General features: G+C 38.1%; 1 protein-coding gene across 7 annotated transcripts in view; it reads right to left on the bottom strand.

Moving 5' to 3' along the window:
• PHF20 (PHD finger protein 20) overlaps nucleotides 1-16,154 on the bottom strand; it is a 145,215-nt gene that overhangs the window by 50,812 nt on the left and 78,249 nt on the right. For 5 of the 7 annotated variants that reach the window (XM_035705931.2, XM_025469908.3, XM_049100463.1 and 2 more), the window contains 3 exons: nucleotides 14,235-14,348; nucleotides 13,365-13,553; nucleotides 12,675-12,854 (listed from right to left, as the gene is read on the bottom strand). In XM_035705931.2, the coding sequence (XP_035561824.1) occupies nucleotides 12,675-12,854; nucleotides 13,365-13,553; nucleotides 14,235-14,348 (483 nt within the window). The remainder of the gene's footprint in view (nucleotides 1-12,674; nucleotides 12,855-13,364; nucleotides 13,554-14,234; nucleotides 14,349-16,154) is intronic. The other 2 variants (XM_049100464.1, XM_049100465.1) reach the window with 1 other exon arrangement.

Here is a 16,154-nt window from a genome sequence, read left to right as displayed (position 1 = left end):
AAATAATTCTTCAAATAAAGGTCCCAGGAATGCCTGGGACTCCTTGCTCAGCAGGGAGCCTGTTTCACCCTCTGCCACTCCCCCTCCTTGTGTGCCCTCTCTCTGACACACAAATAAGGAACTAAGTTGAGGTCCCAGGGCACCTGTGTAGTTCAGTCAGTTGAGCATGTCTTTGGCTCAGGTCATGATCCTGGGGTCATGGGACTGAGGCCCACAACAGGTTCCCTGCTCACCAGGGAGTCTGCTTTCTCTCTCTTCCTCTGTCCCTCCCCCACTCATGCTCTCTCTCTCGGTCTCAAATAAATAAGTAAAATCAGAAAGAGAGAGAGAGAAAGAGAGGGAGGGAGGGAGGAAGAAAGGAAGGTCCCAACTGACTTAATTCAGAGTTCAAAAATTCATCAAGAACTAATGCTCACTGGTGTGCCTGGCTGGCTCAGTCAGTTAAGTGGCCCACCCTTGATTTCAGCTCCGGTCATCATCTTAGGGTCCTGGGATAGAGCTCCAAAGTGGGCCCCACACTCAGCAGGGAGTCTGCTTCAGAGTTCTTTCTCTTCCTCTGTCCCTCGCCCTACCCACTCACTGAAATAAATAAATCTTAAAAAAAAAAAAAAAGTAATACTCATAAAGAATTAGTATACCTTAGTGCTCAGATTGTAAGAAATCTTATTTCATTTTAAAAACCAAACATTAAGGAAAACCCCTTCACTGTTGTCTCCTTATTTATTTATTTATTTTTAAAGATTTTATTTATTTATTCATGATAGTCACACAGAGAGAGACAGAGAGGCAGAGACACAGGCAGAGGGAGAAGCAGGCTCCATGCACCGGGAGCCCGATGTGGGATTCGATCCCGGGTCTCCAGGATCACGCCCTGGGCCAAAGGCAGGCGCCAAACCGCTGCGCCACCCAGGGATCCCTGTTGTCTCCTTATTATTCAAAAATGATGATCATACTAAATCATACAGTCTGGGACGACTTCCTGCTATGTTATGTTTTTCCATGAAAAAAATTTATGAGTAACTGAAGTGATTTAATTTAAAATTTTTTAGAAAACATAGTTAAAAATATCTTTTCACACTAATTTTCAAAGCAGATTCTTTATTTGATCATACATGTTGATAGTTTTCATTCCCATATCCAACAGGAATCTTAGAAAAAGAATCACTGCATCAAAAAACAGGACTTACTTGAAATTTTGAAGAGCTGTTCAACATTATGGCAGCTCTAGAAATATTTAAGCTGAACAATCAATCCATAATGCAATTCACCATCTATCAACTGAAGTATCCAGGATAGTCCATTTTTTTAAAGATTTTATTTATTTATTCATGAGAGACACAAAAGAGAGGCAGATTCATAGGCAGAGGGAGAAGCAGGCTCCCCACAGAGAGCCCAATGTGGGACTCGATTCCAGGACCCTGGGATCACAACCTGAGCCAAAGGCAGATGCTCAACCACTGAGCCACCCAGGTGCTCCAAGGACAGTCCATTCTTACAAGTAAGTGTCTTCCTGAGGTGAAAGTGATCGGTTATTCAACTTTCTGTCTGTTCTTAACCTTTTCCAGCTTTCCTTTCTCCCCATCAAAATTTTGGTACAGGCACACCTGGGTGGCTCAGCGATTAAGCGTCTGCCTTAGGCTCAGAGCATGATCCCAGAATCCTGGGATCAAGTCCCACATAGGGCTTCCTGCGAGGAGCCTGCTTCTCCCTCTGCCTGTCTCTGCCACTTTCTCTGTGTCTCTCATGAATGAATAAATAGAATCTTTTAAAAAATAAAATTAAAAGTTTTGGTACATAAGAAATGGTCGAGTAATTGACTTGATTTACTTGAAGTAATTGAATGAAAGACCAAATTAATTCAATATTACCCACTACTGAACTGATGAAACAAGTCTTCCAATGGATCTATTTGCTCTGGTCAGGTGTAAAAGGTATTCAGTAAAAGTGTGACAAAGACAAGCCCACAGATAAGAGCACACCTGCTGTGTCCGCAGGATAGCAAGGAAGCCATGAGGCTGGAACAGAGTCAGCAGAAGGAGAGAGTGAGGAGAGATAACAGGTGGCCAGAAGAAGCAGGGTCACTGCAGGCTACTGTAAGGACCTGTTGCATGCATGAACAAATATCAACAGTTCTGGGCTTTTGGAGACATGAATGTTGGTTTTATTATTCTTGTACTTCTCTGGACTTCTTTTCAAATTCATGAACATAAAAAAGCAAGTTATCAAAAAAGAGTATACTGAAAAGACAAGATCACTTCCATAAATAAAGTAAAAGGTACCAACAAAATCTCTGCTCAAGCTTGAATAAGGTCCTGATTTTGATAATTATATTATGGTAATATAAGAAATAAATATACACCAAAATATTTTGAAGTAGAAGTCTGTAATTTATTTTCAAATAATTCAGAAAAAAATACTTTAAAATACCTTAAGGCCTAAGAATAATAACTAAGTAGGAGGAAAGCAACCTTACCAACAGAGAGATCCAGATGAACACTTCAGGGCTATCCTTCCTATCTGAGAATGAGGCATTGTCACTAGTCTCATCAACTCTTTAAAGCAACTGACCTTAGTTTGGCAGTAACTTATCTGCTCAGCCTTAACCGTACAGAAAGCCTGCAATTAAGTCAGAAAGCACACCTAACAGTCTCAGAAAAGACTCTATGATTATGCAGTTGACGCTGCTCTGCTTCCATCTCTAAATGCCAAATTGCTACTCATCCTTCAAGGCCCTGTGAAAGTACCACCTTCCTCTACCCCTGCCTCCAAACCACCAACCTAAACATCACCTCTCTCCCAGAGTCAGATTCAAATAGCATTTAATGAACACTAAGAACAAGAGTGCCCCATTCATCTCTGTATACTCAACAGAGTACAGAGCTCCTGGGCATATAGTAAGGGCTCAAGAAGTGAGTCCTGAGTTCAACTTTCATGTGGCAAGCATATGCTATTATCACCAGTATTCTACCCCATAATTTTAAGTATTTATTACTCTTATATTACAGGCACCTGCAGTCTTATCACTTCCCCTAGACAGAAAGACCTAGAACACTGACCAGACATCTCATTTTTCTAGCCCTAGAACAATGAATTCTCAAGCAATTCTCTACCAGTACATAAATGCCTGATGGCAAACCATAGACACTTATAATTTCCCAGACTACAATGGCTATAACCCTAGGACTCTCCTACTCAAGATGACATGGAGAACACAAGTGCATGAAAGCTAAACTACTGTAGGCATTACATTAAAGAGGATCTGATTAATTTTAAAATAAATCATTTACAAAAACTATTATAGGCATTACTCTAAAACATGCCTGGTTAACTCACAAGCAAAGCATTCGTAAACATTCAATACTTTAGTGACAAATAACTTCCTGGTCATTTTATAACTGACAACATATCAAGACTGTGGGTTAGAATCTAAACCACAATTTGAATCTAAACCATGGTTAGAATAGTCTGGCACTTAAATGGCACTAAATATTTGTCGACTAAAACAAACGAATGGACTACAGCCCATTTTCATAAAGCTCTGGTAATCTGTGACTAGCCAAGGTTGGGCCCAGATTTAGAGAATAATCTGAAATCTCTGAACTTCTAAAGGCATCCACTCTAATAATTTTATTTTACAACAAATGCCTACCAAGTAGAAGAATTGCTCAACAAATGCCTACCCAAGTAGAAGAATTTCAACTATATTCTCCTCTGGTTTCTAAGTTTTCAAAGCAAATAGCTTAGAGCACTTACTCTTCCTAGCTCAAATTCAAGGTTATTTGACTTCTACCATTGCTATAAACTCGCTTAGAAAAATGGGTCAGTGCTTTAGTTAGTTGCAGTGGTTTCAAAATTATTCCTCACAAAATCCTGTGTGTAACCTGAAGAAGCAAAAGAAGACATGAAATCTTACCATCATCCCTTCCCAAAGCTCATGTCTCCTACCCTCCCTTTACCTTATTTCTGTCCTCTCCACAAACCAGAAAAACATCTAAATTAACTGACACGATAGAAACTGTATGTGTGTGTGTGTTTTGGAAAGAACTCATAACTCCACAAAATATGTAAAATTCAAAAGAAGCACTGGATTTAGCCTCTAGCCTAGTCTCCTCACTTCTCTCATGTGTATAGCCTATTTTACAGTGATGTAGGAACAACAGTTCATGATCAATTTCAAGGGATGTCTAACATAATACCACCCTTGTGACAATATAATTTAAGAGCTTATTCTGCTGAAATATAAGGACATGGCTGTCATCTAGAGCTCTCCACATCAAAACAGTCAAGTTCTGAGATTAAATTCCACCTCATTTGTACATCAAGTCCATTTCTCCATTACTTTTCTCTGACAGAAAAGTAAGTTGGGAGGAGAAGAGCCCTCCCCCTGACAGAAGGCTCAGCAAGAAAAGGTAGATCAGGGGTGCCTGGGTGGCTCAGTGGGTTAAGCATCTGTCTTTGGCTCAGGTCATGATCCCAAGGTCCTGGGATCAAGCCCCACATTGGGCTCCCTGCTTGGTGGGGAGCCTGCTTCTCCCTCTCCCTCTGCTACTCCCCCTGTTTGTGCTTGTGCTCTCTCTCTGTCAAGCAAATAAGTAAAATCATAAAAAAGAAAGAAGGAAGGAAGGAAGGAAGGAAGGAAGGAAGGAAGGAAGGAAGGAAGGAAGGAAGGAAGAAGAAGAAAAGAAAAGAAAAGAAAAGAAAAGAAAAGAAAAGAAAAGAAGAAAAGAAAGAAAAGAAAAGGAAAGAAAAGAAAGAAAGAAAGAAAAGAAAAGAAAAGAAAAGAAAAGAGAGAGAAAAGAAAGAGAGAGAAAAGAAAGAGAGAGAAAGAAAAGGGAGATCGTTTACACCCAAAAAGGGCCCGCAAGACTGAGGCATAACACTCTGGACCCAGTGGGACAAAAGACCAACCTAAGGCGCCATGGAGGAGCCAGGAGTGAAGATTTGCTGCTCTCCTATAGCATTAATGTTAACCACATGGGTGTGGTCAAGAATCCCCCTGGAGCATCTGGGTGACTCAGTCAGTTAGACGTCTGACTCTTGATCTCAGGGTCATAAGTCCAAGTCCCAAACTGGACTAAGGCAGGCTTAACAAGAGGCTTAAAATAATCCATCCCTCCCAAGTTGAAATTATCCAAATAGAAGTATGCAATTCTGATGACATACACTCATTATGTTGTCAGTCTTATAAATGGTCCTGTTAAAAACAAAACTATTTAAATGTCGTTCACTTTTTAACAAAGTAAAATTTTCTATTTATAATTTAAATTATTCCTAATATTTGGAATTTGCCCTTCTAGAAGTAAAGATTTTCAAATCTTATATTCATTGTTAAATATATAAATTAGACTTAGATTTAGTACAACACAAATGAGGATATAAATGTACAGATTACATGATAGCTAAAATTAAAGTTATAAGTATGCAGTGTCAAAATACAAATTCATCAAATATTCAATTGACTACCTTCTCTCCAATGAAATAACATAATAGGAAATGTGCTACACCTTTGCTTATATTGTTCCCTCTGCTGGAAATACATAACGCCCATCTATCACTCATGGGATAGTACTTATTCATTCATCAAGATTCAGCTTAAATGTCATGTCTCTTAAGATGGTCTTCCAGGCAGGCACAAAGTATTAATGATTTTGTATCAGTGACACTACTTATTTTAGCACAGTGCCTGGTACTCAGCAGGTTCTTAGGGTGTTCCAACTGAGCAAAAAAAGATGTGCAATCGAAGCTTTCATATCCACGTCAGCAAAATCTCTTCCCACCTTTCCTGCCCTAACTGCAGAAAAACAATTTCCATTCAACCTTTACTATTTCCCCAAGTCTCTCACTAAAGGAACTTCTCATCATATTCTTCTCCAGGGAACAATGCGCAACCCATAAATCTCAAGCTTCATTTTCCCTCTGGGCTCATACATACATACATAAGAAGCTCTACTTTGAGAATAACAGAGCCAATACTCTCCATCCACACATTGGAAAGGGAGTTTACAGACCACCTATATTTACCAAGGGAACACTTCCCACGTCCAAAACCATGTCATCAATAGAACCTCATGAGATTTGATTCCAGAGCTCATTTCTGGCTAAATTCTCCAAAAGGCGATGTCTTCCTCTTGTTAAGCCTGCCTTACTCCAGAAGGCAGCTACCCTGCAAGCCCTTAGGCCTCAGGCCTAGGAGATGCCAGAGTTTACCTACACTTAATTCCCTTCTCCCTAAGTCAAACTTTACAAAATAAGAAATTTTTAAAGATGAATGTTGATTAAGAACTTAGGAGTATGAGCTATCAGTGAGAAACATTTTGGATTTCATGAAAAATTTTAAAGGGTGGCTTATATAATAATTAATGTGATTTTTTTACTTTGGTAAAATATATATGTAATAATATTGATTGGATGTATATTATGATAATAACTATATTGCCTAAATACTGAAGGAAAATAAAGTAGATTTAAAATTTTTTAAATATTTATTTATTTATTCATGAGAGACAGAGAGAGAGAGAGAGGCAGAGACACAAGCAGAGAGAGAAGCGGGCTCTATGCAAGGAGCCTGATGTGGGACTCCATCCTGGGACTCCAGGATCACGCCCTGGGCCAAAGTCAGATGCTTAACTGCTGAGCCAACCAGACGTCCCTAGATTTAAAATTTTTAATTTCAGTATTGTAAATTACAATAAATAAAAGTAAAAGACAAGTGATAGACCAAGAGAAAATAAAGTACAATGTATATAAAAGACAAAGGATCAGTATCCATAGTATACAAAGAAAATCTGGCAAATCAATAGTAAAAACCACCCTACAGGAAGTGAGCAAAGAAAATTCAAAGAAAAATAGATGAAAAATATTCTATAAACACATGAAAAACTGCTCAATATCATTTAAAAACCCCACATAGGAAAAAAAAAAAACCCACATAGGGACGCCTGGGTGACTTAGCAGTTGAGCATCTGCCTTTGGCTCAGGGCGTGATCCCAGAGTTCAGAGATTGAGTCCCATGCAGGGCTCTGCACGGAGCCTGCTTCTCCCTCTATGTCTCTGCTTTCTCTCTGTGTCTCTCATGAATAAATAAATATAATCTTTAAAATAAATAAATAAGTAAAAATAAAAACCCCACATAACTTAAAAAATGAAGTCTTGTTTCCAATATTAACATTTTTTTCAAATTTATTTATTCATGAGAGACAGAGAGAGGCAGAGACACAGGCAAGGGGAGAAGCAGGCTCCATGCAGGGAGCCTGACGTGGGACTCGATCCTGGGGCCTCCAGGATCACACCCTGGAATGAAGGCAGGGCTAAACCACTGAGCCACCCGGGCTGCCCAAACGTTAACATTTTTTGAGATAACTTAAAATATGAATGATAGCTGTAGATAGCAAGGATACAAGGAAAAATGTGCTCTATCATACTTTTGGTCACAATATTAAGTGGAATGGTCTTTTGGAGGGTAATTTGTTTAATGCCATTTAAAATGTGCATTCCGGGACACCTGGGTAGCTCAGTGGTTGAGCATCTGCCTTTCGCTCAGGGCCTGATCCCAGAATTCCGGGATCAACCCTCTGCCTATGTCTCTGCCTCTCTCTCTCTCTGTCTCTCATGAATAAATAAATAAAATCATTTAAAAAATAAAATAATAATAATAAAAATAAAAAGTGCATTCCTTCAAATCCAGCAATTACACTAAAAGAAAATTATCTCAAAGGGCTATTCACCAAGTGGTCAAAAATATATGCTCAAGGAATACCACTGCATCATTGTTTGAAATACTGACTGCTCAGAAAACACTCTAAATGTCCATCAAAAGGGAAATGGTTAAATACATGATGGAACATTCTTATAAGACACTAACATTCAATCATTAAAAAGAATGAAACAGGTGTACTGACAAAGATAGATCTCAAGAAGACTCTTAAGTCAGAGAACAATAAGCCTAGAATTAATCCAACTGCATTTAAAAACAATAAAAATCTTAATTGTTTCCCTACCTATGTAAACATATAGAAAAGGATCAAGAAAAATAATCAGTAACAGAGGTTTACCCAAGGGGAAAGAGCAAGATAGAGGACACTTCTCACTTTAACTCCTAATACCTTTATATTGACATTCTTTATGATGAGTAGATCTATTACTTTCATACTGCTTTTTAAGAAGGAAAATAAAATAAATACACATACACACAAAAAAAGTGGATTAGATATTCTTCACTGTAAAAGGCAAAGATCAAGATTTATTCATATTCAGCGCCATCCTGGACTCTGAACATTTACCACAAATATAATATTATAGAAATGTTACATCCAAGTAGCTATTAATGCAATAAGCAATCACTATTTAAAGGAAAAAAAAAATCCCTCAGTGTAGTCATGAATGTGTACAAATTCCTAAGCTGTCTGGTACATAACATTTTCTCTTTTAGTCATGTTAGAAAAGTTCACATTGGAAAAAAAAAAAAAAAAAAAAAAAGAAAAGTTCACATTGGAACATCCCTTTTGCATACAACCATTATAAGCTGGAAAAAAATTATAAACCAAATATGAAAAGGCACTAAAGAGCAACAAAAAGCAAGCAGAAACAAGAGTCGGATATTTGGAATAAGAGAAGGGTACTAAGTAAGTTTCCCATATTTTAAAGCTTTTCACCTAAAGGCAGGCTATATAGTCAGTGACACTGGTAGCTAAAACTCAAGAAACCTTTAATCTTACTGGTTGAAGAAATAAGAGAGTAGTTCAGTGCAACTACAACAGCTAGAAAATGAGGGAGAAAGTCCTAAAAAGAAGACAGCCACAAAAGGATGGCCTCAACTTCTTCATATAAACTCTGCCTAAATCTCTGGCTGATTTGAATGTACAGTTTCAAGCGGCCCAGCAAAAGCTAAAAGAACTGAGCAGAGGTTTCAGCTGCTGCCTACTGCAGAGGAGAATGAATCTGGAATCTGAGTTCAGCCAAATTAATTGCCTTTGCGAACAAAGAAATTAACATTCTTTGGAGGAACATATACAATCCAAGCTCTACAACATATCAGACATCATGTGCAGGAGGGATGCAATCCAAAATATTAGACATATGAAGAAAAAGGAAAATGTGATCTGTGGGCAAGAGAAAATTCCATCAGTGGAGATTAACTTCAAGATAACAGATGTCGAATTTCGTAGACACTGACTTAAAAGCAACTATTGAAACTATGCTCATAATGAATATACATACTCCAAGGTGTCACCAGAGAATCTAGAGGAAAAAAAGGGAATTAATTCTAGAACTAAAAAACATCAGAAATAAAAAATTCACTAGATGAGCTTAACAGCAGATTGGAATTGCGAAAAGAAAGAATTTGAAAATAGACATTATTCAATCTGAAATAGAGGGGGGAAAAAGTAAAAAAGAAAAGTCAACAAGTCCTAGTGACCTGTGGCCCAGTATTAAAAGGGCTAACCTAGGGACGCCTGGGGGCTCAGCGGTTGGGCTTCTGCCTTCAGCTTGGGGTGTGATCCGGGAATCCTGAGATCAAATCCCATATAGGGATTCCTTTTTTTTTTTTTTTTTTTTAATTTATGATAGTCACAGAGAGAGAGAGAGAGAAAGAGGCAGAGACATAGGCAGAGTGAGAAGCAGGCTCCATGCACCGGGAGCCCGACGTGGGATTCGATCCTGGGTCTCCAGGATCACGCCCTGGGCCAAAGGCAGGCGCTAAACCGCTGCGCCACCCAGGGATCCCCCATATAGGGATTCCTATGGGGAGCCTGCTTCTCCCTCTGCCTGTGTTTCTCTGCCTCTCTCTCTGTCTCTCATGAATAAATAAATAAATAAATAAATAAATAAATAAATAAATAAAATCTTAAGCAATAAATAAATAAATAGGCTAACCTAATTCTAACGTGAAATCACCAAAAAAGGAAGACAAAAGAATAAGACACAAAAAATATTCACAGAAATAATGGTTGAAATTTGAAGAAAAACATTGATTTTCAAATTCAAGCTCAGTGACTCCCAAACAGGTTAAAACACACACACACACACACACACACACACACACACACACACACACCATAGACAAACTGCCAAAAAGCAATGATAAAGAGAAAAATTCTAAAAGCAACCAAAAAGATAACACATTACAGAGAAACAATATGAATGATCAATAACTTGCCTTCAGAAACTGAGGCCAGAGGACCATGAACAACATCTTTATAGTACTTAAGCAGAAAAACAAAACAAAGCAAACCTGTAAACCCAACATTCTATACCCAGTGGAAATAATCCTTCAAGATTGAAAGTTAGGGACACCAGGGTGGCTCAGCGTTTGAGTGCCTGCCTTTGGCCCAGGGCATGATCCTGGAGTCCCAGGATCGAGTCCCACATCAGACTCCCTGCACAGAGCCTGCTTCTCTCTCTGCCTATGTCTCTGCCTCTCTCTCTGTGTCTCTCATGAATAAATAAAATCTTTTAAAAAAAGATTGAAAGTTAAAAAAAAAAAAAAAAAAGATTGAAAGTTAAATAAAGTTGTTCAGATAAACAAAAACCAGAGAATTTGTCACCAGGAAACCTGCACTATAAGAAAAACTACAGGAAAATTTTTAGGGTGAAAAGAAATCTTCAGGAAGGTATGTAGAACTGGAAATGGTAAATATGTACATACATAAGCCTCTTTAAAAAAAAAAAAAAAGCCTCTTTTGTCTTCCTCATCTTTGTAATACACAATTATCAAGAGCAAAAATTATTAGGCTGTATTGTGGGTTTATAGCATATATAAATATATCATGAGACAGGTAGAACATAAAAGAGGGAAGGATTAATGGGCTACACATTTTATATAAAGTGGTTCAATATTAAAAGTAAACTGTGGGGATCCCTGGGTGGCGCAGCGGTTTGGCGCCTGCCTTTGGCCCAGGGCGCGATCCTGGAGACCCGGGATCGAATCCCACGTCGGGCTCCCGGTGCATGGAGCCTGCTTCTCCCTCTGCCTGTGTCTCTGCCTCATTCTCTCTCTCTCTCTGTGACTATCACAAATAAATAAAAATTAAAAAAAAAAAAAGTAAACTGTGAAAAGGTAAGGATATATATCATAATCCGTACAGTAACCTCTAAAACAAATGCTAAGAAGTACAGCTAATAGATAAATTAAAATGAAATTTAAAAAAGAAATCAATTAACCTAAAAAAACAGGAAAGATGGAAAAGAACAAGACACAGGGTAAACAGAAAACAAAAAGTAAATTGGTAGATCTAAAAGCAGCAATATCAATAATTACATTTAATGTAAACAAACTACACATTGCAGATAAAACCAAAATCCGGGATCCCTGGGTGGCGCAGCGGTCTGGCGCCTGCCTTTGGCCCAGGGCGCGATCCTGGGGACCCGGGATCGAATCCCACGTAGGGCTCCCGGTGCATGGAACCTGCTTCTCCCTCTGCCTATGTCTCTGCCTCTCTCTCTCTCTCTGTGTGTGACTATCATAAATAAATAAAAATTTAAAAAAAAATCCAACTAGGTACATACTATCTACAAAGGACACACCTTGAATTTAAAGACACAGTTATGTTGAAAGAAAAGTGGCAGCAATAGGTACACCATGCATACAGAAAGCAAAAGATAGCAAAAGTACCCGTAGTAGTATCACATAAGGCAGACTTCAAGTCAAAGCCTATTACCAAAGATAGCATATTTCACATTACAAAGGGGACAATTCATCCAGAGGACACAACGATGATAAATGTCTATGCCCCTAATAACAAAACTTCAAAATACATGGAAGCAAAACTGACAGAATTCTTTGGAGAAATAGACAAATAAATCCACAATCATGGTTAGAGGATTTTAACATCCCTCTCTTGGTAACTGATAGAATTAGATTTAAAAAAAAAAAAACAAAAACAAAAACAAAATCAATGAAGATATACGTTAGAAAAATATCAATCACCTTGACCTAATTGACATATATAGAACAGATATATAATAGCAGAACACACATTTTTTTCCTTCAAGTGTATATGGAACATTCACCCAGACAGATCATATGCTGAGCCATAAAATAAGTCCCAACAAATTTTAAAAGCCTGAAATCCTACAAAGTAAGTTCTGTGGCCAAAATGGAATTACATTACAAATCAGTAATAAGGTATCTTTAAAAACTGCAATACTTAGAAATGAAACCACACACTTCAAAGTAACCCATTATCAACAAATAAATCACAATAGACCTTGAATTGAATGAAAATGAAAATACAACATATCAAAATTTGTAGGAGGTAGGTAAAGCAGTGCTTAATTAGAAATTTCTAACTTTAAATGCTAATACTGGAAAAGAAAATCTAAAACCAATGACCTAAGTTTCTAGGAAATGTAAAGGAAGAAAAATAAGATCAGAACAGAAATTTTTTAAAAACCAAAAAAATAAAAAATAAAAAAAGAGAAATCAATAGTATTTTTAAAAGACTGAAATTAAGGTAAAACATTGGTTCTTTGAAACCATCAACAAATTCATAAATCTCTAGCTATACTTATCAAAAGAGAGGGAACACTAACAATATCAGAAATGAAAAGGATATAGCATTAAAATTATAAGGTAGAAAAAAACAGCATTAAAAAAGTCCATTTCTTTAAATTCACAATCAAAGCAGAAGCCAAAGTATATGTAGAAGAGGATTAAGTTAACACTAAATAGGAACCTGCCACAGTAGAAATCTCTTGTAACTCAGCAAGAGGAGAAGTCGGTTCTGTCTTCATACTGTTTTCTCCCATTGACTTGCAGTTCAACTCCAAGCCTGCAGCCCCCAATCCATCACCAAAGGAGTGGCAAGTCAATGCAGATGAGACCTGGCCAGCTTCCAAAGGAGATTTCAACTGACCTAGAAGAAAAAAAGAAAGCCTAGGGAACATATATATATAATCAACCAAAAGTTCTACAGCAGACTAAGATATCTAGAGACTTTTTAGAGGAAGCCATTTACCTCACAGCACAAAAGAATACATTCACAGGTTCCAGCACATATAGCCAGAGCTATGAGCATCTCAAAGAAAAAGTCCAATAGGAGATCAAAGCAAATAGAGGATTTTCTGGAAGTGTTGACAAAAAGGCAGAAGCACTGGAGAGAGATGGTACCAGAAACACAGAGGACTCTAAGTACTATACCTCCAACCCAACATTCAGACATATACAAGTAAAAGCAATCACAAACATGTACAGAAAGTTTGTCTATTGAATCACCAATGAAGAACAGTATAAGAAATACTGCAACCCATTCAAAAACTTAATTTCAACACCATCTAAAACTTGTGGAAGGTAGTATACAATGATTTAGATTGGTTCTCACTAGACAGACAAGCTAGCAAGACAATTCTAGGACAAACTGACTCACCTTCTTCAGATTCCTTGGTACTGGATGATGTGTTTTGCAAAGGGTCAGTATTAACTGTATCAACCAAATCTGATACAACCAAGTCAGGATCTAGGATCTCGTGCGTCCCATTAGTGGACAGCCTGGAGGACCGTCTCCTTGTTAAGTCTTTGTCAGTGTTTTCCGAATAGGTTTTTGACTTTTCCTGGGCTATAAACCATTAAGAGAGTTATAGTCAAAAACCCAAGAAGAAATAACTCTGCTATTCCAGATTTCTGGGCTGATTACCTCCATAAGAGCTTTATAGAAACTTCCAGAATATTAAACCAGTGGTAAAAGGAAATATCTTCTTTTAATTTATAGTTTTAAGTAAAGGCAGTCCCTCTGGCCAGGATAGAATCATCCTTATTCATGGTCTGAATATCTCTTTTAAGGTCATTGCTCCAATCTTGACAACTAAGTTTTATTTTGGGGCTTCCCAACTTAAAAAAGTTTATGTACTAATCTCCAAAGTCAACAAGGTTTATAAAGCCTTAGAACTATCACACACTGTTTTTTGGAGCCAAAGTATTTTTTTTATCAATAAATAGCATTTCTAAAGTTTCATTCCACATATGAAATCTGTCCCTTCCTAAGCCATTAAATTTCCAATGGAAATGTAGTTTATGAGTATGAGGAGACACCACTGAATGCAACATTAATATAGTTTGTGCTTTGGGATTTATTTTTCTTCAAGCAAAATTCCTTCTTATCCAACCCAAACCATATACATTAGCTCCTGTGATCAAAAACATTAGAGCCTATATATAGGGAATAGGAAACATGAATACAGGGGAGGCTGACTCAATCAACATCAAGTTCTAGCCACACATACATAAACTGGAAACTCACATGAATTTTTGTCAAGCCGGGGACGTTTTAATGGGACTTCACTTCCTTTTGATATTTTCCGCCTTCTCAACTCCAGTGTTATTGGTTGCAAAGTTTGAGAGTTTGAATCCACAGCTATAGTGTATATAAAACCACACAAAAGAAGTTATATAATTTCTTCATGTCTAAACCTCGTGATTATATATAAATAAAACACATACACACACACTTGCATGGTAAACAATCAAAGGGCTAATAAGAAAACAGAAGTATAATGGGTGAGAAACTACTTCTTTATGAGATGCTAACAACCTGTAGATTGACCTCCTTCATCTCTCTCCCTTTTTTAAGATTTATTTATATATTTAAGTAATCTCTATTGGGTAAAATGGGACTTGAAGTCATGACCCCAAGATCTCTTTAATACTAAGCCCCAGGGATGCCTGAGTGGCTCAGAGGTTGAGCATCTGCCTTTGCTCAGGGCGTGATCCTGGGATCCAGGATCGAATCCCACATCAGGCTCCCTGCATGGAGCTGCTTCTGCCTATGTCTCTTCTTCTCTCTGTCTCTTGTGAATAAAATCTTAAAAAAAAAAATTTAAAAAAAAAATACTAAGCCCCAACATGACTACTTTTTTTTTTTTTTTAAGATTTTATTTATTTAGGGGCGCCTGGCTGGCTCAGTTGGTTAAATGTCTGCCTTCAGCTCAGGTCATGGTCTTGGAGTGGAGTGCTGGGATCCAGCCCTGCTTCAGGCCCCCTGCTCAGCGGGAATCTGCTTCTCCTTCTCCCTCTGCTCCTCCTCCCACCTCTTACCCGCCCCCACCCCCACATGCCCCTTCCTTATGCTTGCTCTCTCAAATAAATAATCTTTAAAAAAAATATTTTAAAATTTATCTTAGAGAGAAAGCATGAGAGGTGGGGGTGGGGGTAGCAAGGGGACAGGAAGAAGTAGAATGCCCCTGAGCAGGGAGCCCTACAATATGGGGTTCCATCCAGGACCCTGGGATCATGACCTGAGCCAAAGGCAGACAGTTAACTGACTGAGCCACCCAGGCACCCCCAACATGACTACTTTAAAAATATGAAGATACAAGGCCAATAAAAAAGTAATTTTTATCACCATCAAAACTTGACTTATCCAGGGATGCCTGGGTGGCTCCGCGGTTGAGCATCTGCCTTTGGCTCAGGGCATGATCCCAGAATTCAGGGATTGAGTCCCACATCAGGCTCCCTGCATGGAGCCTGCTTCTCCCTCTGCCTATGTCTCTGCTTCTCTCTCTCTCTCTCTCTCTCTCTCTCATAAAAAAATAAATAAATAAATGAAATCTTTTCTTTAAAATCTTAATAGAAAAAAACTTGATTTATCCAATACTCAGGAAATCCAGTATTCAGGCTAATTCCTAAGATGTATACCTGGGACTACAGCTTGAGTATTGTTTTCAATCTCTACTTGCTAAATTAGTTAGCTTGGCATTGGTTTTAGTTATGAGGGACCAAACAGAATGTCAACATTTATAAGCTCTTAAAAACAATTCCAGAAAAATCTCAGGAGACTATGCTATTTGATAGTCAGCAAGGTTGCTGATCCCAACAAATCCAGCTCTGACATAATTTAGCAGTGCAGAAACTAAATCCTTGGCTAGTACTCACTATTTTTAAACCCAATATTTTTTCATCAATATTTTTTTAAAGATTTTATTTATTTATTCATGAGAGACAGAGAGAGAGAGAGAGAGAGAGAGGCAGAGACCCAGGCAGAGGGAGAAGCAGGCTCCATGCAGGGAGCCCAACACAGGACTCGATCCCAAGCCCCCAGGATCACGCCCTGCGTTGAAGGCAGTGCTAAAACGCTGAGCCACCTGGGCTGCCCTTTTCATCAGTTTTTTTAGGATTTTATTTATTTATTTATTTATTTGAGAGACAGACCGACAGCATGAGA

The sequence above is a fragment of the Canis lupus genome, chromosome 24 (assembly GCF_003254725.2).
Source record: "Canis lupus dingo isolate Sandy chromosome 24, ASM325472v2, whole genome shotgun sequence".
Classification (NCBI taxonomy): domain Eukaryota; kingdom Metazoa; phylum Chordata; class Mammalia; order Carnivora; family Canidae; genus Canis; species Canis lupus.
This window is presented reverse-complemented; position numbering and strand designations above follow the sequence as displayed.